We start from the raw sequence: 24603 nt of genomic DNA on the forward strand, positions 1-24603 counted from the left end.
TCAATAAGACCTTTCAACCCTATTAATGGGAATTATTTGTCTCTCAGGAAGTTTAAAAATAAAAATTCAAATGTTAAATTACATGCATTTACACTGTATTTTGTTAAGGTAAACTTGCACCTTGTTAGGAACAGAGGCTCCTTCCTCCCACCACCTCCAGTCATTGGGCCTGCTGGCTGGGGCTGATGGGAGTTGCCGAGTCCAACATCTGGAGGGCCACAGGGTCCTCGTCCCTCCACTAGACCAGCAGCTAAACAGTACACTGGCTTCAAGAAGAGAAGCCAAACCCTCTTCACTGAAAGTACAATGTTATGCACTGAATACACTGTAAAGCACATTGCCTCAGTGCGACTGTATGGTGGACTACAAAAGTTACGTGTGTAAAACATTTTTTATCCCACAGATAGAATGTTTTCTGAATATTGTTAGTATACTTCTGCTTGGCTTCATATCATAAACAAGGATAATCTACACAATACAAGCCTCCTAGATTAGATTTTGGTGCCATTATTATAGACAGGTTGTCTCTTCAAATATCAGTATGTTTTGTCAAACTGACAGATGTGTAAGCAGAAATGTATAGGGAAGAATTTGCTAGACGCTTTCATGGTATAACAAGTGTTGTCTGATATGGGACGATCTTAGCCTGGAAAAGTATACCTTAGCCACTCCAAACCACAATCAATGGACAAGAGCTAAAGAACAGAACCTTGTTACCCAAGGTAAAACGGCCTGCATAATTTAGGGCATAATCCTACACATGCTTAGACAGAAAAAAGTCTTCTTTTGGTTTAAAAATGCATAGGATTATATCCTTATAATATTTATGGTGTGTGTAAATTTAGGAAAGAGGGTGTGTTTTAACTTTTAATTTTAATCTTGCTCAGTTTAATTTTTCTCAAATCATTTTGATTTTGTTATAATTACGTGCTCAGTAAAATATTTTTTTTAAAAACAACCTTGGTGTGGTTTCTGCAAGCTGGGTATCTGATACTATGATACAAAAATGAATAAGGAAAGGAAGATCTATTTTTATGTATTTTCTGACTATTTTATGGATTTATACTCTACCTCTCATAGAACTGGCTTACAAAAAAAGAAAAATATAGAGTTGGATCCTTGCTTTGCTCAGCAAGAATTCTGCTCATGTGATGCTCCACTGGAGGGAAGGGAGGCGATTCTAGCCAATCCATCTTTCCAGCCCTCTGCAAAACTGCTCTGATGGGTTGGGAGATCCTCTGGAACAGCATGCATGTGGCACTGCTGGCTGCAGGTGGGAGAAATTAGAAAAAATCACCTTCCTCCAGCAGGACTGTCTGCTGGATCCCAGTCCCCCATGCAAATGTAAAGAACCCTTCTCTTCACGCAATGGCAACTCTGGATCAAACTTAATCTTAGGTCAGTGGGACTTCCAAGGAGCTGAATTTTTGCCCTCAGCAGTATTATGAAAGAAAGCAATCCAGGAGCATTGAAGATTTCATCATCTCTTAAGACTGAGATTAACTGAAGTTAGTTTAATATCTTGGCTTGTTCCAGAGCTAGTAACCATAGTTTCCCAGTATGAATAAGGCTATGGTTAGAGGTTCTGATTTGACTGCTCATACTGTGAAGGAACATGTGCGCAGGCATAAAGCGCATTCATAGCTCAGCTTACTACAACTCCCAGTAAGATTTGTAGAATTACAGAAGTCACGTTAGCCCAACCACTTATGACCATTAAGTTAAAACAACACTAAACAGTTATTTTTAAACAAATGAAGCACAGTTTGTATTATAGCATGTTTTCAGCTTGCAGTAGAAAGATACAAACTTATACAATAATTTTGAGATAGGTAACCTTGCTAGCTAACACACCACACAATTTTTGCAGCTTTGCATGTTTGTTACAACTGCTTGATCTAACAACCATACAGAAAAGCACCCTTTACATTAGTAAAATTTCAGAGCCAGACTTTTCCTCAGTCATATTATAGCCATGTTCAGAAACTCCACTCCAATACAATGAAAAATCAATTACTGCATACTACGGTTCATATAACATTGTAGCAGGGGGAAAAAAACCAAAAGCTTTCATGGTGGAAAACGACATGTCTCACTCCAGTCTATGAACTTTGAGATTGTCTCTTTGCTTCAACACATATCTTATGTCACTTCAGGATATAACAATTCTTGACTATATTTATATATAAAAAGTTACAAAAGGCAGTCAAATTGGCAGGTGTGTCAGCTTTAATAAAGCCATTTATCTATTTAAATAAGGCTTATTAGATTGTTCCAGTTACTTAAGATAAAAACCCAAACAAGGCCTAAAAAGCAATTGCTCACACTGAAGACCCACTATCTTTTCCTGCACCAGAAACTGAACTTTAATGTTAAAGTATTTGTGTGTGCAAATTGGCAAAACAAACATTGGGGGAAACTCTTGAAATGATATGCCATCAGCTTGCATTCTTACTCTCGCAGGATAACTTCCAGAGTCTAAAGTAACAAATTCTAATACACAAAACACCCTTCATGTGTTCTAAATAAAAATATGTACAGCATATTAATATTATGCAATATGCAAAAGCTTTGTGTTGCTGATGGCAACTTTTAAACCCACCCCACCCCCTCTATTCACATGTGTACCTCTACTAAAACAATTACATCACTAAGCCTGTTAGTTTTAAGGAGACTTATGTTAGTCAGAATTTGTAGATTTTTGTGTAGGGGCTCCATTCATTTGACTCTGGATTGTAGACTTCAACTGTGTTCAGAAACTCATTGCCATCAAATCCTCCCACTGCATAGATAGTGTTGGCCACAGCTGCAAAGCCAGCATTACTTCTTGGAACGGTCATACTACCCATCATCTTCCACTCATTCTTAGCAGGGTCATACATCTCCACACAGCTGACTGCACGTGAACCATCGAAGCCACCACCAACGAAGAGCTTTCCTGTGAAAGCAGCAAGAGTCAATCTTTAGAGGACTGTCACTGGGCAGCCCTAACAGCATATACAAGGCAAAAAAACACCTTCCATCTACAGAAGTTGCTCTATAGCTAAAGGTTAACTGGGTACTGAGCATATTAAGTTCTGTTTGAAAAAATTACTATCAGGCACCTTCCATCTACAGAAGTTGCTCTATAGCTAAAGGTTAACTGGGTACTGAGCATATTAAGTTCTGTTTGAAAAAATTACAATCAGGCTGGGTTTGCACAACTGCGGGGGGGGGGGTGTCATCATGACTTCTCCCCTTGGACATTGTTTACATAATTACCCACGTTACAGCATGGGTTGGCATGTTGTCTAAACACGGCGTGCAGTGGGGTTAACTTCGTACCCGCCTTACAACCCACAACATGCAGTAGGGGGTTTGGGGTGAGTATGAAGTCACCCCCACCATGCCACGCACCAGATTCAGATGATATGCCAACCCGCGCTGCAGTGCAGGTCATTACAAAAAAAACATCATGTGCACAGCATGCACGAGCCACAATGCCTTCTTTTACCCCTGTAATCGTGTAAACCCAGTCTCTAAATTAGTTACAAATTTTACATAATTGTACTTCTATACTTCATAGCTTTTCCAGATGCCCCAACCTAGAAACCTTCTTGGAAACACTAGTGCCTCTTCATCTCCTGACTTAGGCCCACTACCAAATTCCGCTCCTGCAAATCACCTCTCTGCAAAACTTCATGTTCAGTAAGAGGCAGCTGGGCCTCCAAGCCACAGTACTCGTCATTTATCCCATTGGGTTGTACCCTGCACTTTGGGAACTGAGCTTTGGCTGTTTACAGGCCTATAGTCAGTAAAACTATCACCCCCACACCCCTGTTACGTCCAACTAATGTTCAAGTGAATAACTGAATGAGATTGGGGGTGGGGGATGAAGCCCACCCCCAATCTCTACCTGGGTACAATCCTCAGGATAGGACAAAGGACAGGAAACATTTAACTAAAGTGAGATGCAAACTTCATTTTGCCAATTAAACACTTGTATTAAAAATGGCCTCACTTTTAACTTTGCTCTTTAAATTCAATTTCAGGAGATAGCTGAACAGATACAATACAGCTACAGAAATACTATTTAAATGGAATAATCACCAGATAGATTTTAATTAAAAATATGTAAGGACATCTGAAGGACTGGGTCAGAGAACAGCCACTGAAAAGCTGGGTCCAGCAATCGGTCATCTGTTGGAAACTTCAACCTTACAATATATGGTCAAATATTGCCCATTTGGCATGTTACACTGTGAAAGGGTGAGGTAGGAATTCTCAAGTTATGGCTGCCCAGCAGCACAGTACATAGACAGCATACCATAGAATTGGCATCTTCCCTACAGGTTACAAAAAAACAGGTCTAGGAACCCCACAAAATAATATTTTTTTTATTCTTAACAGTTCAGTTCCATCCTGAATAGCATCATTTGCTGCTTCCTCAAATTCAAAAAACTCTCAAAAGCAGTTTATAGTGTGGCGTAGGGGCTGCAGGTGAAGAAAATAAGTGTGGTGGGATGCTCATACATGGAAAGGGCTCTCTGTATGGCAGCCAAGGGTTATAGCATTTTTCTGCACCACCAAGCTTACCATCAAGTACAGCAACACCAGCTCCACGCCTAGCCACGTTCATAGGTGCAATTAGTGTCCAGGTATTGTTTTCTGCATTATAACGCTCCACGCTATTAAGGCAGTTCCAAGACTCAGCTCCTCCAATGATATATAAATATCCACCAAGCTCACATACAGCAGACTGGTGTCTACCTATAAGTCAAAAGCCAATAGAAGCTTAAAGATAAGGGACAAAAGAGGCCATACTCAAAGCTGTCCTAACAGTAACAGTGTTACTTTTTGGCAGAAATGTTTTAATGAGTGAGAACTCTGGCTAGATGAAGACAGCCAACGAGTCTAAGCAGACAGGTGATTCCATGTCTTGCCACTCTCACTCATGTACCCTGCAAAACTCAAGGCTGGATACTACTTTTTTCCTGAAGCACGGGATGCAATTTCTCTCTAGAAATGCCAAGGAGTTAATTCATCACATTTCATTTCAGAACTGGCAACAGCAAAGCTTCACCATGAGCTGCAAGGAGCTATGTTACTTCCCTGCTCGAGACATTTCCACCTCCTACAGACCTTGGATTTTTACACAATTCTTAAAGCTATCCAAACTTAAACAATGCAATATGGACTTACGAATATTAAGTGAAGCACAGCTTGTCCAAGATTTTGTTACAGGATCAAAGACGTCACAGTTTTTCAATCCCTTCTGGCCATAAGGATCTGAGCCACCAACAATATACAGCTTTCCATTTAGAGCACACACTCCTGTTTAGGCACAGAAAAAATAAGCTAACTGCTTGAATACTTAATAAGAAACTACCTTCACAAGGCATTATAGACTTTTACCTGCATTGCAACGGTTAGTTCTCAGTTCTGGAACGGGAGTCCAATCATCTATCTCTGGATCATACATTTCTCCACAGCTCAAGTCATCTGAATGGCCATTTGACCCACCAACAACATAGAGCTGCCCCTAAATTGGAGAAATGGTAAGTATTAGAACAATGGATTCCTTAAGTTATGTAGATTAAATATGTACACTTTGGACTTGTGTAGGAGCAGTGACTAGTTTTTAATCACTGCCATGAAAGCATGCAAGTATAAAGAATGGCTCCCATGGGCCTGTTTGGGTCTAACCTCAAAGCTCGGGGTAAACGTGACATCCCTTTAATCCCAAAGTGTTTTTAATTATCAGAGAATCACATTCTTCACTCCTGTCCCAAACTAATCTAAAAGACTGTAATTGCTACAAGCAGGCACTGGCAGTAATTAGAGCCGTTAATACAAGATAGGAGCATGGCTCTTCACTCTGTACATACCATGAGAACTGCCATCTGAAACCGTGCTCTTGGTGTCCTCATTGGTGCAACAAAAGTCCAGCAATCCTTTCGGGGATCATAACACTCTACAGTGCGCAAACATTCTTCTCTGTTATAACCACCTAGTAGTAATACAAAGTGTGCAAGATGTATTTTGAGACAGCATCTCTCAGTAGAAAGTCACTTAAATTAGCAGTTAGTTTGTTAGGATAGTTTGGCCAAATATGAAGGACTGCAACCTATGTGTTTAACACACTACTAGTGCTATTACCTGCAGCTATGAGCTTGTTGTTAAGTTCTGCTGTTCCCAATCCAGATCGAGCATACTGCATAGGAGACATGGGCTTTTCTACAAGGTCACCTGGTTGAATCTCAAAACTCAAGCTTTTCATCAATCGTGGAGTACTGATGGGCGAACTTTGGGGACTGTTACGCCCATGAAGGAAAATCACACAAAATACGCCATCCAGAACAGCAAGACACAGGTAAGTATTATCTGGGGGAAAAAAGAGAGGAGTACATTCAGTTCCCAAATATCAGCATGTTTCTTTCCACTAAAGCTATACCCTTACCCTCTAGGTGGGTTGGAACTCCAGCAACCTTTTCCCAATATATGAAGGAAAAAAGTTGTTTTGTTCATGAACAAATGACACATATGACAAAGACATACTGCTGTTCTCTTCCTACCACTACTTTCATGTTTAACATGGGTGTATAACGATCTAGAATAAGACTACATGCAAAATTCAGCTTACTTGAGGTCTTCTCGGAAGCAACAATTTTCCACTCGTGTTTAGGACTCTGCATTGCTGCATTTGGAGAAAGACTTCCAGAAGAACTGCTACTTATCTGCTTGAGATCATTCTCACGGGGTGGCTTTTTCTGCAAAATTAAAAGGCAGCTACAGAAACCTAGCCAAGGAGCACACGTTGATCTGCCTTTGTTTCAGAACTATTTTCTCTTTTCTTTTTTTAACTCTGTACAGTCTCATTCATAAGCACATCTACACAGGCAACTTAATGAATCAACATTTTAGCAGCATGATGAAACATTTAAGCACCAAATTACTCACAAAACCCCTTTCCTCTTCAGTTTCATCTCCACACATGACCCACCACCCCGAGCTTCTGAATTAAGAACATAAGAGCCCTCTGGATCAGACCAAAGACCTATTCATCCAGCATTCTGTTCCCAACCATATGCCCCAGTGGGAGCCCCACAGGCAGGACATGAGCGCAATAGCACCCTCCCACGTATGTTCTCCAGCAGCTGGTATTGCAAGGCATACTGCCTCTGACACTGAAGGTAATACACAGCTATGGTGATTAGAAAGCTATTACTTAGCTTCAAATAAGATATGCTTTCTAGTAGAGAACACAAATCCTCACATTGTTTCAAAGTACACCTGTGGCAACTATGGACATTAGGCCATCCTTGCTCCACTAATGTCAAGTATGCACAGCCATGGCTGATTGTGTCTATACACCAAACCTTTGAAGACTTCTTATATGAATTCCAGATGTTACATACCATCTGCTACTAAGGTGCATATTTAAAGCTTGATAGTTTGTTTATATTCGGTCTACTTCCTTTACTGTTCTTCTGAATCCTAGAAGAATAAGTCATGTCCCTAACACACCATCTTTGTCAATACCACTTTTCCACTGTCTTACAGTCTATGCAACATGCAATGTACTGCGAATCATTTAGGGGCTGTTTTTTCAGAACTGAACACTGGGTTATTCTGCTGCAGCACTACCCCTCTGCCTCTCTCCTGTTCCCCATTTCCCTTTTTTGTTCTTCTATAACCTTCTCTTCCACCTCTCACTATAACTGGCTGCTTGTTCTAATGGCCTACAACTTTTTTCCCCCTCTCCTTTTTTCTATTGATTGGGTTAGGGTGAGGAAAAGAAGGGTGGGTGATCTGGGCCATCTCTGTTACTTGGTGGGGGTGTTATGTTTTATTTAAATGATATTTTAAAAACCCCACATTTCACGAACTTGTCCAATGTAACTAATTTGTAGACAGTTTCTTAAACACATAAGGATACAAATCATTAAAGAAAGTGTGAAATTTCTTGCCCATGTCTAGAAGATTAATTTACAACTTAGTTCTACTGGCATTTCTATAGAAAAATGCAATGTATAGCTTCAAGGTGTTAAGATCCCATAAATATTCTTCCAATGTTAAAGCCTACTAACAAGCTTACTAAATGGCAATTGAGAAGACCCTAATAATACCATCTCTACCCAGTGCTTGTAAATTCAGACACCACAACCAAAATGAACTAAATTCAGCTCGATCCTAGTTTTGTTTCTAGTTCAACCAGTCAAAACGTGGAGCAATTACTAAATCAGAAAGTAAACAAGACTTTAATAAAGTTAGCAATGAACTGCAGTATACTGCATCCCAACTTTCCCCTGCTTCCTGGCATGAATGAAAAGTTGTAAGATACATAATTATTCATGCAATGACAAACTGGTTCTGCTCAGCTCAACCTGTGCCTTACACCAAGTTTCCAAAAGGAAACTCTCTACAGTAAATTTATGATGCCACTGAGTAACATATTAAAGAAACAACTTCTGTTTAAAGTCTACACTACGATGAAGCTCTGCATACAGAAGTTTCTCCAGTAGTCCTTATTTCCCCAGTTCTCTTTAATTTTTGCTCACAAACTGGGGGCGGGCAGAGCTTGTTACTCTCTGCCATGCTTCCACAATGGTCTTTAGTTCACATGCGCACGCGCACACACACATTCCATAAGCTTACTCAAAACTCCAATAACTAGTCCTGTGCTTGACTTATTTATCCTGCCACGCATTTAGCACATATTCATGTTGTTAAGTTACAGCTCAAAGGAACGAGACGAATCAAGACCACACAAGCCATCAAAAGCAGCCATTTTCCTATCTTCTAAACCAGGAGTAGGCAACCTGGTGACCTCCAGATGTTTCACGCTATAACTTTTATAATCCCTAACCACTGGCCATGCTAGCTGAGGCTGGTCCAAATGGCGGTTGTGGTCCAAAACATCTGGAGAGTACCACATTGCCCAGCCCACTTCTAAACAATTGAAACTGTCTTCCTTTCGCTGTAGTACACAACGTATTAGTTGTGCGATGCTACTCTAGCCAGTTTTACCTGAGATTACCTCAGACCGTGTGCAATTTGTACCTGCACAAACTGAATGTGGTCATCATCACTGCCATACACCTCAGCCTGTCCATCTAGTAGATTTCCATCAAGCAGCTTGTGATCAGCTGAGTAGTACAACGTTTGAACCTGCAAAACAACAGAACAGCCATGTGGCTATAGTCTCCATTGCTATTTAATTATTGGTGCATTGCACATTAACTCCGTAACGTTTCCAGTATAGTTCAGATTGTCTTCTCTCCATCTAGCAGAATGGCAAATTTTTTTTTAAAGGAGGTTGCTTTCATGATGACAGATCTTCAAATATTGGATGATGAATCTTTGCATTCACAGATCAAAGGGAATCTTCAGTTTCCTTGACTTCTATTTTCCCTGTGCCATAACATTAAGATGTGTAACAAGTATAGTGTACATTATCTTGCAGAATAAATTGTACAGGTTAACAATCTCAAGCACGAACTTTTGCTGTTTCCTATGAACAAACTTCTTAATTGCCAAATACAACATTTTTCCTTGTCCAATTAAAATATGTAAATAAAGCATGGAAAGCAAGCACAAGTGGATTATAAATAGGGTCATATTAAATATAATGGAGCTACTTTTTGAAAGTCTGTTGCCCATTGTTAGATGTCATATGAAATGCATCAGAACTGAAAGGAAATCTTGACCATTTGACTGGAAGTCTAAGGTATAAAAGGGCAAAACAGTATAGCAAACACAACTCTTCTCATTATCAACCTTGCCTCTTATGGCAAGCTAGATATGCTTTTTCAAACAATTTGAGATGTATATCTCCACTGCAATTGTCAAGATACTGGCATTTCAGATTTTGACCAAACTAACGATTGAAGTTGTGTTTATGAATAAGGCTATTTAATTACACAAAACTTTTCAAACGTTAAGATATCCTGTAAAGAAGTAAACACCATTAAACATCATCATCGTTCTCTGCCCACAGCGGATTTTCTTAGGAGAACTGGGGCAGGACTGCTGCTTCTTTACGTGTCATTACACTTGAAGTTTCTTCTATGGTTCTTCAGCGTTGGGTATCCTAGTTTTGTTAATAAACCTATGGGGAGATAAATCAATGGGGAGGAACAACCATTAGAACCTTTTACCTACTTTCTCTCTTTAAGCAAAACCCTGTAAAAGGAACACATTAAGAACATATAGCAAGCTTTAAAACCACCTCCCCATTTTAAAAGTGCAGTTACATGCTACATATGAAGTTAAAGAGTAAGAAAAAACAACAAAAAACAGAAGACCAGATTGAACAGTTTATGCAGCTCACCTGGAACCCCCCTAGTTTCTCAGCTTAGGGATACCTACAGTAAAATTTAAATTCTTCATAGTTTTTTTTAAAGAAAAAAGGAAAAGGGAACATCCTTAATTTCAGAAAAAATGTAGCATTTAAAGCCCAGCAAATCTCATTTTCTTAAAACTAACCTCTTCCATAAGATCTTCTAGACTGTCTCCATTCTCCCAGATACTGCGCTGTACCCAGTTGATTACCTTTGTGTATAGTTTGCCATTGCTGGGCAAGCTAACATTTTCTTCAAGCATGACCTCCAGCTGGAATAAAAAAACAAAGGGTATAGCGGCCACACCTAAAAATATACAGGTCATTCATAACATTGTGAGTACAAACCCAGCAGTGAGGCATCACTAGTACCTATATAGAACCCTGAACAGAGAGGGTATCAAGGTTTGCTCACATTCTGAGATAATCACACAACAGAAATGAGCTCCCTAGTGAGGTTCGCCTGGCGCCTACATTGTATTCCTTTCGGCGCCAGGTGAAGACCTTTTATTTTCCCAGGCATTTTAGCATTTTAGCTTTCTAAATTTTTATCTTTGCTGTTTTAAATCTGTATTTTAAACTCTTGCACTGCTGCTAGGTTTTATTGTGGTTGTATTGTTATATTGTGGTTTTAATGTTCTGTATATTTTAAATTGTTTTATTGTGTGTTGTTTGGATTTAATTTTTGTGAACCGCCCAGAGAGCTTCGGCTATTGGGCGGTATAGAAATGAAATGAAATAAATAAATAAGAACTCGCAGAATGGGTCTATGCAGAGAGGGGCAGGTTTGATTCTCATTAAGTTCTATGGGACAAAGGAAAATTACTACAATCCCTGGAGACTGTTGAGAGGAGGACAGATGTGATGAGAGACCACCCCGCATTCTGGGAGATAAAATGCATGCATACACACAGGCGTACTTTAGAGATCCTTCTAGTATCCCCTGGGAAGCCCTCTCTCCTCTTCATAGGAACTTTATACGATCTACACTAGACTGAGCTATTCAACATATGCAAAACCATGTTAAGCAGTGTAATTTAGTTTAACTCTGTGACAGGTTGGATCAAAAACATCTTAACAGCAATGAAAAAAAAAATTCTTCTAGCTTTTGTGTCAGCCTTCCATGGCTCCATGTTCTAGCTAAGTCCCCAACCATGAGGAGGCATTAACTGCCATGTGGTGTTTCAGGGCCACCATTACTTAATTCAGTAAAAAAAAAAAAAAAAAATGATGTTTTTACACTTACAGCTTTTGGGGTCAATTCTTCCCCTATTAGAATGACTGGGACAACTGAAAAACTATGCATATAAAGTGCTAGGGATCAAAGCATTCTCACCAAATGAAGTTTAAAGTTATTAAGTTGCTCATCACTTCTACAGATGCTTAACCCAGGAGAATCTGTTCTGTACATTTCATGTGAAAAAGAGTAAGGATGATGAAAGCAGAAGTTTTTTGTCTATTATGAAAACAGACAAATTACTCACTTTCCTTAACATCACCACAAATGGTACCAGGGTCAGTAATTTACAAAAAACCTTTCTAAACCTGAACCAAAGGAAAAAGTCTTTCCTTTGACCCAGCAAAAACAAAACAAAAACAAAGCTATCACTTTGCACAAAACAATGGCTGAGAGATGTTGTTGTCACTGGCAATTCACAATGCATAACTATTTCTCTTATTCTTCTGCAAATGTTGTGGGGTATTATAGACTTTACTGACTTATGTGCAACTCTTTTTTTTTTTTTACTGGAAAATGAAAGGTCTCAACAGAGGCATTTCTTTCCTTGCAAGTGGCGTCACGCTTAACTTCCACCAGGTATTTTGTTTGCATGGCTTTCTTAGGGTACATTTGACCCTGATACTGGATTTTTCTAACAAAAGGTTAATATTTCCAGGTAGATTTAAAAATGACTACAACTCCCATTTTCATTTCAAAATTGAAAATATCAGGGGAAATTGTTTACCTTTAAACGTGGCAGTTTGAGAAATTCCTCCTGGTCAGAGATCTGTAACAAGTGCTCCTGAATGTAACCATCAATCTTGTTCAGTAAACGTGAATCACCCATATTGCTTGCAAAGTTTCGGTGAGAGATGCAGCTTTCAGCATTCATTCTGGAGAGCAAATAATCTCCACAAACCTTTTAAAAGGCATACAATTAATTATGCTATTTTACGAAAGGCTCCATACACATATGGGACATTTTCTATTAACGTTTTATAGCCCATCAACCTATCAAGGCACTAAATGCAGCAAATTCATTCTATGCATTTACCACATAGTTTCTGCTGATTTAAAACTAATATTACAGTTATTTAAACTTTTCTGTCTCTCTCAAATAACCAGAAACTCCTTTACATTAGGGGGATTTTAAAATAGATGTGCAACTCTACTGAGAAACTAATATAGTTTTTGTTCACAGGGGAGAAGCATTCTTTTATACAAATTCTGTAGATACCTGAAAGTGCCCCCCACCCTGCATGCACTCTACTGTTTTGTAACTATTAGTAGCATGAATGATAAAAAAATTGAGACCCTGATTCCTCTTTTTGCTACTAAGGGAAGTTCACACAATATGTACTATCTGCTATAATTAGAAGAATTATATAAGAATTGCCATCTATATTTATGATTGCCCAGTTTACACACTACATTTGTCCATGTTAGGGTATAGTGTAACTGCTTAAATAAGCAAAAATTTATTGTGTCAAACTGGCCCCCAAAGTTCTGAAGTCCATAAAGTGGGCCAACAGCTATTCAAATGAATTGAAAGGATGTAATATGTAAATGCAAAGCTCTAAAATGGAAATGTTTTTGGTACTCAAAAAATAATAATTTTTAAGTGCCCATTAAAATATAGCTTTCCCTCAAAAATACAAGGGTTAAAGTAGCCACCACACTTTACTTCTTAGTGTACAAAAATTATACCTGCTTGACTCTCTCCATCTTCAGCTTCTTTGCTGCAGAGTATACGTCTTTGACCAATTCTTTATCAGCCTTCAATCTATTAAAGTTATACAGTTATTTTTAGGATTTATTCTGGACAGAGTATAAAATAAAATGTACATTATATGTAAAAAGAAGCACTTACTGAGCCGTGTAGGCATAATTTAACAAGACTTCAACAGCCTCTGGATTCAGATCTTCAAATTTTACATGGGAAACTCCATGAGAATCACTGTCATTATTGAAGATTTCAAACAGATAAGGACTGCAGCAAGCTAGTACCGCTCTGTGTGCCAACATCTCATGTCCGCACACCTTTATTAAAACAGAACCAGACATTAGTATTTAAACTGTTAGTACATAAACCTAAGTTATTCACTAAATTACAAAGCCATAAAATTAACTGCAGATTTGTCTTTACTAATCTTTTTAGTTCATGATCCAGTCAAAGCTAAGGGTTTTTAAGTTTCATTGACTTGAATAGGACAGTTAGAGCACAATCCATGCTGGCTGAGGCATGCTGGGAGTTGTAGGACTTTTTTCTGTCTGAACATGCATAGCATTGCGCCCTTAAGCTCATCTCCACTACAGATTCCACTGCTTAACTTTAGCTAGTTCATGTCCATAATGAAAACATTTAAAACAAGGGTTCCAAAGAATTCCACCTATTGGTGTGTTGAGGTCTCAGAATAGTAGGAATATGATGGGCCACTTTAAGAACATCATGTTATTTGGTTTTGAAGATTAAATTACCAGCATAAATCAAATGTCTGCATTTTAAAGAACTGTTTCTGAATAATACAAATCTCAAGTTTTCCAAGCTCAGCGCACCAAATTATCATACTGTTAAGTTACCTGGAGTCTAACATCACAAAACTGGCCACTTTTGCGCAAAGCGTTGAGCTTGGCAACAGATGACTCAATGAAGTTTTCATCTTCGAACATCAAATAGCCATTAGGAATCATTTTGCTGTTTCTGTGGCTGAAAGGAAGTTCATGATATTTAATATAATCAGGTGTGTAACATTATTTCCTTAATGCAAAGCTTTCTTAAAGCTGCACTTGTATGCAAGCTACTTGGGAGAGCCCCCAGAGAAAACAATGGGGCTTAGTTTTGAATAAACATGCACAGGATTGCACATTCAATTTATTTTTTGCTCTTGAATGTACCTAACAGAATTAATGCTAGACAATGGTATCAGAAAATAAAAATACAGAATACAGTATTTATTCTGTACAAGATAGCTAAGTAATAGAAACAAATTTTCATTATTATAACTCCAACTTTGTCCTGAATAGTTCTGTGGAAATGGCACTAATGACTCAAATCTAACAATTATTGCTTTCACTTGCCATACAATTGGAAAGTTTAGTGTGAAAATGCAAGGCATGATCCTTACGGGCATGAACAAAGTGTTGGCAGAAGCACTGCCACAGAGCCCCCTTTTCAAGAACTGGAAGATCAGTCTAAGTCTCTGATATTCACATCCAGCCCTTATTTTTGTTCTGTATTTCCAACCTTCGAAGAAATATGGAAGGCATACACAAGATCTTCCAATTTTCTACTGGTCTGCTGTATATATGTGCACTTGTGTACACATGAAAAACTTAGTACTATGCTCTTTCCACAGCATAGCACATACCATTCTGGACCCTCCTTGCTTTCAAGGCTAGACAGCAAGGGAGAAAATCCTAAGAGCAACTCCCCTTAGCAGGGAGGAATGAGAGATGGGGAATTGCTCTCTTATTTAAACAGCCTTCTTTATATCGTATTTTGACAGTAGGAATTGCGATTCTGTTTTCTAATTAAACAGCTTACATCAACTGAAGATATGCTTGTTTACTATGAGCCAGCCACTAATCAAATGCAGTTCAGGTATTTGCCAGTTTGCATGACAGACAATTCTTTACTTTGTATCATGACATTACAGTGTCAGAATGTGGACAAAGTCTATCTACTTATGTATAGTACAATTGACTAATTTATATTTATAGCCTACATCACAAGAAATGACATTTTAGACCCATATAATTGAGTACATGCTTACCAAGTAAATTTATGCTGTAATTTTATAACTAGGAGACCTTAAATAATCCAAAACCCTGCTGTGTGTTAATATAGAGCACTTCAATTTATATTCCTTCGGAGGTGAACAGCAGCTTGAAGAAATGCAGGCAGCTGTGTCTTCTAAACTGATGACTCCAAAACTACCAGGCTTTAAAACGATGTAATCAAGTCCTTAAAAGCTATAGACATGAATTTCTTCTGTGGTAGTCATGCATCATACTCTGCAATAGAAAACAAATATTAAATGGGTGAATTTGGGATTTGTGCATATCCATTTAAAACTTCCATGTACTGAAATAGTGAACTTTTTCACAACAGAAAGACTACGAAAACAGAGATTAATGTTTTCCTTCTAGAGGTTTTAATGGACACACATGCCTAGTAAACTGTTATCCAAGGAAAATTAAATAATATTTACCAAAACATATTTACATAAAAAACTGCTCTTAAAAAAAAATCTCAAAGACCTTATGTAAGCCATTAATGCCTGTAGGTGCAGATAGAATTGTTTAACGATTATTCATCAGAATGTTATCAACAAAGCCAGCAAAAAAAAAATTTTGTTCTTTATCGGAAATTGAATTGCAAAGATTAACTCTTGACACATAAAATCTCCTCTATCCTCAGAATCTTTTCTTCAATAAATTTAGTAGTATTAATGGAAAACTTATCTCCTATAATTTTTGGCAATAGTTCCCCCATTGAGAGCTTTAATAATTTTAAATATTTTGAACCAAATTACTTCTAATACAATGTCAGTTTGCATTCAATTTCTGTGTTGAAGGGCATGGAGCTAGCAAAATGGGAGTGTGTGTGTGTGGGGGGGGAGATCACATCTGACGTCATCCAGCCCATGGAGGTGGGGGGCAATTCAGCCCCCCACTAAGAAATGGCTCAGCGCTCCTGCCCTAGTTAGAAGATCTGAACCGATGGGTAGACAGGGAGTGCAACCATGTTTCTCCTGGACTACTCTGCTGCTTTTGTTTCCAATCAACTATGGCAGACTTGAGTAGGCAACCTGGTGCCCTCCAGATGTTTTGACCATTGACCATGCTCACTGGGACTGATGCGAGTTGTAGTCCAAAACATTTGGAAAGCACCAGGTTACCTCTCTTTGAACTATGGCATCCTTCTGGGTTGCATTGTTGAGATGAAACTGGAGTAGGGGGATTGGGGTGGATCCAGTCCTTTCTGATGCAGATCCCCAAAGATGGTGTTGGGGCCCTCCTGTTCCACTCTGTGAGTTTTGGCATATGAGGTGACTCAAGGAGCCCTCCATGCTTTTCAGCATCTACATGAAGCTGTTGAGGGACCTCATCCAGAGATCAGGACTTGGGTGTCACCAGTCATTTCCATCTGTTGATCCTGGGGAAGCAGTGGAAGTCCTGAACAGATGTCTGGGGTAGGAGGTTGGTTGGATGGATGGATGGATGAGGGTGAACAAACAAGTGTAATCGAGGCAAGATATTGGCTGGGAGTATTCTTGCGGGTAGCTGTTCAGACTGTTTTGCATGGGGAGTAATCCTGGATCCAGACCTGCACCTGGGCAACAGCAACTTAAAATGCCTTTTTAAGCTTCATCTTAGACATATCTCATTCCTAAAGAAATGAGACCTGGCTTCAGTTATCTACACTGTAGTCACAATACAAGTTCAATTGCAATGTGCTCTATGTGCGGCTGTCCTTGAAGATAGTCTGGAAGCTTCAATTGGTTCAGGATATGGTTGCCAGAATTTGACTGGAATCAGTCGAGTGGATTTTATTGCACAAACCCTTTACCAACTGTACCAATTAACAATTTGCTTTCAGTCTCTATTAAAAGGTGCTGGCTTTATACTTTAAAGTCTTTGATCGCCTGGAACCAGAGTACATCAAGAATCACCTTTTTTACTAGAGGCCATGCACTATGTTGGGCCTGGAGATGCAATTCTTCACTATTAATCCTCTATTTCCAAACCTCATAATTTAAAGCACCAAAATCTAGTGCACCAGATGTGCCAATTCCTAGAGAAGTCTGAGTGTAACACATGTAATGATGTGGGTTTCCCAGAAAATTTTGAATTAGAACATTTTGAATTGGAAAATTTCCTATGCAAATTAGGATAAAAAGCTTAAAAAGTACCCAACATTATTTTTTTGTCCCAACCTGAAATATTTGAGGGGCAGGGAAATAAAGCTAAAATTAAATGTTATAATACATAGAATTTTTAATTGGAATACTTGTATAAATTTAAAGATAATAGCATATACTTCCTTTACACTGTTTAGTTTTAAGAAAAGGTACTGAACTGATGACACTACTACATTTTAGCAACCCAAAGAACTGTGCACAATATACAGGCAGCCATTCATTTACAACTTTGAAACTGCCAAGCTTGCCTAATATTGTATTTTTATTGGCATCTATTAATATCTACCAATGAAGTTATGAAATGAAAATGTTTCCATGGAAAAATAAACCACTGGGAAATTTTCCATTTTGGAAATTTTTCTGCCCTACATCACTGGACACATGCTTTAGTTACATCCCATTTGGACTACTCTAACAGGCTATGTGTGGGGCTGCCTTTGAAAAGTGTTCGGAAACATCAGCCAATCCAGAATACAGCAACCAGATTGCTGACTGGAGCCGATTATGAGGAGCATGAGACTCCCTTGTTCCAACAGCTGGTCTGTTTCTGGGCACAGTACAAAGCGCTATTAATAACCTATAAAACTCTATGCAACTAGGGACCAGGCTATCTGAAAGATTACGTACTTCCATTTTAGCCTGCCTGGGTTTAACATCTTCCAGAGAGGCCCTTCTCTCACTCCTACTGCCATAGGAGGTAGATTTGGTGGGTATGGGAGAGAGGGCCTTCCCACGTTCCAGAACTCCCTGCCAAGAGCAGCTGGGTTGGCTCTGTCTGTTGTCCTTCTGCAACCAGGCAAAGATGTTTTTCTTCAGGCATGTAAGCTGGTCTGTTGCTCAGCTTGCTCAGTGTGACAGAGCACATGCTTTGCATGTAGGAGGTCCCAGGTTCGATCCCCAACTTCTCCAGGTAGGGCGAGGAAAGAATCTTGCCTGAACTCCTGGAGAGCCACTGCCAGTCAGTGTTGACAATACTGGGCTAGCTGGACCAATGGTCTGATTCAGAATAAGGCAGCTTCCTATATTTTAATGGGTTGGGTGCTGTTTATTTCTTTTATTATTGTGTTTATGTTTTTGTTTTATTTTTAATTTTTGTCTCAATCTCCATTTTATTATTGCTAGCCACCCTGAGTAAATTTTGTGGAAAGGCAGGATATAAATTTAATGTTAAAATAAAACCTGTTATTAAAGGACTCCACCCTTAAAGGCGGCTGAGATAGAATTTTAGACAGGTAGATATTAGTGGAAACCTTGATCAGTAACAGTACTGAAAGTGGTACAGATTTACTTTTCAGTGTGTCAGCATTATCTAAAAGGAGATGTAGTAAGATTTGATTTCTTTTTAACTTTGCTTTTAATTGTTTCAAGTTTTATATGTTTAAGTCATACAATCTGTACCAGTATTCAGTTGGTTGGTTATTTTTTTGTCTAGAGGACAACTTATATGATCCTTCTCGATTCTGTTGAAAGTTTGAACATCAGTGTATCTTAAGATGCCCCACACTCCATAAAATAAACTGCTCGCTTTAACTCAGCCTTTTCAAGACTAACTACAAAAGGCCAGGAAAAAAAACTAACACTGATCTTCTTCCTTCATTGTTTCCTGAGTCCTACAGAGCGCTGCTATTTGAAATCCCAGGCAAATGGTCATGTTTGTCAGCCTTTATATTCTCGGTTAGTTGCTTTTTTAATTTATCTCGTTATTTCTAAAAGTTCCCTGTTAGTTTCAAATTAAATTACTTCCAAAATACCAAATAGAAGGAACCCACATCAAAATCCAAGCCTTTCACTTGGAATTACCATTCAGTCCAATCTCTTGCCCGAAGGATAATCCACCTCCATCTCATAGCTGCTAGATCTCACATTTTAGAGATTATCTCATCTTTCTAGATGTCCCACTGATACTTTACATAAAGGTCTGTTTTTGTAAATAAAAGGGCTAAGCAAGATTCAATACTCTGAAATTATGAATAATTCTATGGGAAGACTAGGTCAACTGAGACAAATGAAAATCCCATGTAAGTTAAAAACATGTATATTTTTAAAAATTAAAATCTCTGGTGATGTACACCTTTCAGAGAACATTGTGGTATACATAAAAAAGCAAGAGAATCAGATAGTCATTACCAAAAGCTACACTGAATCACAAACTACTACCCAACAGTTTTACAACATAAATATGCAAGTGAACCTAAGTGCTAGGGACAGAAGCAAAGCCAAAGCTATTGCTAACTCATCATATAAAAATTTTCCATCCAGAAGAGAAGAAGAACAGCAGCACATAGTCCACAGCATGGATTAAACTCAGTTAACTCCAAATGCCATTTAGTTACACCAATTATCTTACACCTTTGCTCTCATCTACCTAGCATTATATCTGGAGAAATGTTTAGCCATATAGGACCATGTATCTGGCTCAAACTATACATGACACCAGAGATCCGTGGTAAGATGTCCCTATGTTTTGTTTTTCCTGTGAAGCATATTTTGAACAAAGCAGCAACACAGTGGGAAGAGGGAGGTAAGTCCTTTTTTCAATCTAAATCACCCCCCTGAAGGTGCTATTAGATATGTGGGGCGGGGGGCGCACCGTGAGAGAAATATAGGCACAGATGCTGTATCTGATTATTTTCTTTGCATGGTGAACAACACAGAGATCTAAACTGGGAAATGGTGCATGCGAAGGCTTACTTCCAGATCAATGTCAGAGCTCCTCATAGCCACTTTAAAGAAAAAACGAAAGTGTCAAGATCACATATCTCCCACATCATGTGCATTTTGTGCATCAGAAAGATGTTCAGCATTCTTAACCCTAGATACTGCTAAACATACAGTCCTTTAGGAACAAACACACATTACACACAAACCAGTGTTACAAACCTTCAACAATTTCCAGAGGTGCAGCCGTGTTACTCTGTTGCATCAAAAACAAGGAGTCTTGTGGCACCTTAAAGACTAACACATTTATTCTGGCATAAGCTTTCATGGACACTTTCCACCTCGCCTGATGTAGTAGACTGTGACCACAAAAGCTTATGCCAGAATAAATTTGTTAAAGGTACCACAAACCTCCTAGTTATTGGAGGCTGCAATTTGTGCAAACGAGAAGAGAATGGTGCTTCCAGATTTCCCTGCTCGCTGTTTTCCCACTCAAAATCCCCCCCCCCAGTGGGGTCCCAGATGTAGAATGAACATGTAGCAAGAATGTCACAAAGTGGAGAAACAGCTGGGGGGGTATGTTGAGTGTGGGTGGGGAGAATGGCTGATGTGATGATTTAAGACTTAAATACCTTTCTCTCACTTTCGTCCCTACTCATCACAGCCTAGGGCTTCAGTACACACATTTACATGTAACATAGTGTTCCACTAAGTTTGTTTAAAAACAATTATGCTACTGCTTCCAAGTTGACTCCATTAGGAGTCAGTGCTACATGAACTAGCTACCTCCCCCTCACCTGAATGGCTAAAACGTTCTCTTAGAAAGGCTGTAAAGATATGAAAGTTAAGTATTGTCAGAGAACATTTGATAGTCTATCATCAAATAAAAAACCACACAGAGCAAATAATTTAATTCGTTACAATATCATTATGGTTTTTACATATATGATCAATGTTGCCTACAAAAACTAAAATGAAAAACTGGACTAAAATAAATGCATAGCAAATCTGAAAGAAATATCTTTGATGTCTGTCAGAATGTGTGTAGGTAGGCAAAGAACAGTCCTAGACATTTATTCACTAAAGCTCCCTGACATTATTCACTAAGGGTGCAATCCTATGCATGTTTAGACTGAAATATGTCCTACAATTCTCAGTATCCCCCAGCCAGCCATGCTGGCTGCAAAATGCTAGGAGTTGTAGGACTTACTTCTGTCTAAACATGCATAGGATTGCATCCTAAGTAATGCAAATACAGCTTTCTTCTTCTGAAGCAAACCAAAGACCAAACATATGGAAGATTGACCCGCTATCTAATAATGGTCTTGGCCTTGTCTCCCTCATTCTCTCCCAAGTATACAACACACACACACACACACTTGATCACACACTATAAGTACCCCAGGATTGGCTAGGATGCTTTTCCATACACCCAATCATACTTCCAACTACAGGGAGCAGATGCTTTTCAATCCCACGAGCTTGGCAACAGGATGTAGCAACGTGGACAAGGAACAAAGGCAAAGCAGAAAATGAAAAACCAACTAAACACTCATATGAGGAAGAACTCACACTTAGTAATTGTTTTCCCTGCTTCCTAGCAATCCAGACACAATCCTAAAATCATTGCTAAATCTCTTTTCCTTTTCAAACAAGGATGCATCCTCATCCCAGATTTAAAAAAAACATGAAGGAACATGCCCTGTGGCTTCCTGAAAGCTTTACAAAGTTAACCTTTTCAGAAATGGCCATCACAAAGAACTTAATTTATTGTGGGCAATTAATTGTGCTTCAACTCTTTAAAACTGTTGGGAAGGGCCAAGGCTCCTTGCCTCAGTGTCAGAAGAACATCATTTTGCTGTCAAACAATTCAGATTTACTGAAAAAGAAAGGGAATTTTGCAATCTCTGTTTCAAGCTGGTCTTCTCATTTGAAACTACTTCTAGTCCATGACTCTGCAGAAGAAGTTATCACCCTACTATTTGCTGGCATAGTCCACCACTTACAGCATTTTAAGAGGCAGCAGGGCTTGAAGGGGTAGAACCCCTGAAGCTGGGTTCATAATCCCAACTCAATAATAGAGCTCCATTTAAGGAACTTTCAGCAAGCCTCTCAGCCTTGTCCCACAGGGCTGGGTAAGTCTGTGTTAGTTTCCGTCCCACCAACAAGAAGGGAAATGTTCATCTACTTCCCAGTGTAAGAATTTGTGACACCACAAAAACGTCTCCAGCTAAATAGGGGAACGCCCACCACTGCAACAACCATATTAAAACTGAGGGCATGCTGGCTCAACAAAGGTTACTTCCTCTCTCTCTCTCTAAGCAGAAGAATACTGCACACTTCACGAGACAACGAGATAATCCTGCATAGGGGAGGTTACCTAGGCTGCTAAAACCAGGGTAGAAATAAAAAGAACAAAGATTCCTCACGAGCACATGTTCTCCCAACCTAATAAAACACTCATCCATAACCTGGTGCCCTCCAGATGTACTGGACTACGAGTCCCATAATCCCTAGCCAGTATTGCCAACTACCATGCTGGCTGGGGGTGATGGGAGTTGTAGTCCAACACATCTGGTGGGCTTCAGTTTGGGGAAGGCTGCATTAAAGTGTATATTGGACACTCCCCCCTACACACATACACATAGCCCTTAGCTCTATAGGCAACATTACCTATTGCGCATTTCAACTACTCCCCAGATATTATCTTAGCAACCTACAAAAAAATCCTGAAAGCCGCGCCAGTATTCCCTTCTCTTCCTTTCCATCCCCCACCCAAACATAATCTGTTTCATCTCTTTTTCTCTCCACCCAACATCCCTCCATACAGCCTGATTTCCTGCATATTTATTGGAAATGAAGCCCCACCGAGATCAACAGCACCTACGCAGCCGCTTGTAAGTTAGAAGCTGTTCCCATGCTCGTTTGCGCAAAAAGCCAGCCTAATTGTGCCCTACGGCTTACTCCGAAGCAAGCACGGATCGTGGCCTGTGAGTCCCCCCACACACACACACACACCCCAAAACTCTCACCTGGTGTCTCTCAACGCAGACGATACCGCTCATATTGAGAACGTCCAGGCTGAGGAGGAGGAAAGGAGCCTTCCGCTTCAAAGCTGCGGGGAGCGCCGTGGTACGTTCGGGGAGAAAACGAGGGCAGGGGGGGTTGAGGGAGAACGAAGACCGGGGAACGCGGGGAAACGAATGGCGTCGCTGCAGGAGAGGGCGAGCACAGCTCCCGACGCCTCCGTTTCTCCGACCGACTGGACAGGCGACCCCTGGCGCGCGCGCCCAAGCACGGGGGGGGGGAGAGAAAGGCGGGAAGGGCCGCCAGAGCGGACGTCAATCGTGACGAGACAAAAAGAGAGCGCGCGTGCGCAAGAGACAAGGGGCGGGGCCGGCGGAGCGACACCCTTCTCGGCCTTCGACGCCCCCCCCCTCCTCCTTCTTCTCTGCGGCTACTGCAGCTGAGCTTGGAGCGACGGCTACAAGACGCCGTTGCCACGCCCCCTCCTCGCGGGGGATTGTTCATGCCCGATAACCCTCCGCTCCTGAAGGATGCGGTGGATTAGAACGAAGCGGCGCAGCGCGCGCGAGAGAGAGAGAGCGACAGAAGCGGGGCGGGTTGGTGTTGTTCCGCGAGCCGCCGCGGGAGAGAGAGAAAGCGGGGGAGGGAGGAAAATGAGTCCCCCCTCGCCACGGTCCCCGCAGCGCTAAGCTGTGTGCTTGGTTCCCCTCCCCCCGCTCGGTCGCTGCAAAGTAGGTCAGTAGAAGGTGATGGGGGAAGGGAGGGAGGAGCAGCTCCGCTGTTCCTGCTACTAAGCGCTGCGTGTTCTCGTTAATCGAATTACATTCTCCTCAAATAAGTAGGGACAACAGGTTCTCCGCTCCCTTTTTGGAGGGAAAAGGGGTGTGTGTGTATTGCTTCCACCTGTTGTGTTCTCCGTTCGCAGGCAAATATTGTGTGTGTCCGCGTGTGTGTAATTGTAACCTCTAAATAAATATCTAGAATATTATTTTCCCCGACACCCCCGATCTTGATAATGAAAAGGGAGGAAAGGAAATGGAGACACAGTATTATGGTTATTTCTGCAACAGCCTGGTGCCGTGCACGTTTATTCGGAAGCAAACGCCTGTTGCTGCCGGCGCGACTTCCTTCCGCGTGAGGCTGCGATTCTGTGCGCAGCTACGCGGGGGTAAGCCCCACTGAGCTCAGGAGCATTTACTTCGGGACTAGACTGTCGGATCGGGCTGTGAGCGCGTTCAGGATTGCAGTTTACGCGTTCAGGGGGCTTTGCAAAGCTCGTACTGCATTTAACCTTCGAAACAACCTTGGGCTGGCCTGAGAGGCCGCCCCGAGCGCATTTAGCCATAGCCAAGCAGGGATTTTAGCCGGCATGACCCACGTTCAAATCCAACCGTATCCAGAGCACCACAGTAGTCCTGTGGGTATTCTATAAACTAGATCAGACTGGTTAGGCG

At 40.3% G+C, this 24603-nt stretch overlaps 1 protein-coding gene across 1 annotated transcript; it reads right to left on the reverse strand.

Annotated features, from left to right (window-relative positions):
• Positions 1 to 1740: 1740 nt before the first annotated feature.
• Positions 1741 to 23410, reverse strand: IVNS1ABP (influenza virus NS1A binding protein). The gene is made up of 15 exons (XM_084851386.1): positions 23155 to 23410; positions 15314 to 15554; positions 14121 to 14247; positions 13411 to 13580; positions 13248 to 13323; positions 12286 to 12459; positions 10468 to 10593; positions 9043 to 9150; positions 6623 to 6749; positions 6139 to 6363; positions 5868 to 5989; positions 5395 to 5521; positions 5182 to 5313; positions 4576 to 4749; positions 1741 to 2938 (listed from the first exon to the last, which is right to left on the reverse strand). The coding sequence occupies exons 3-15, from the start codon at positions 14229 to 14231 to the stop codon at positions 2685 to 2687; spliced, it is 1926 nt and encodes a 641-aa protein (XP_084707512.1). The 5' UTR covers positions 14232 to 14247; positions 15314 to 15554; positions 23155 to 23410; the 3' UTR covers positions 1741 to 2684.
• Positions 23411 to 24603: the final 1193 nt, after the last annotated feature.

This window comes from Heloderma suspectum, chromosome 4 (genome assembly GCF_057233095.1).
Source record: "Heloderma suspectum isolate Gila_16-S chromosome 4, 16-S_ref, whole genome shotgun sequence".
Lineage (NCBI taxonomy): Eukaryota > Metazoa > Chordata > Lepidosauria > Squamata > Helodermatidae > Heloderma > Heloderma suspectum.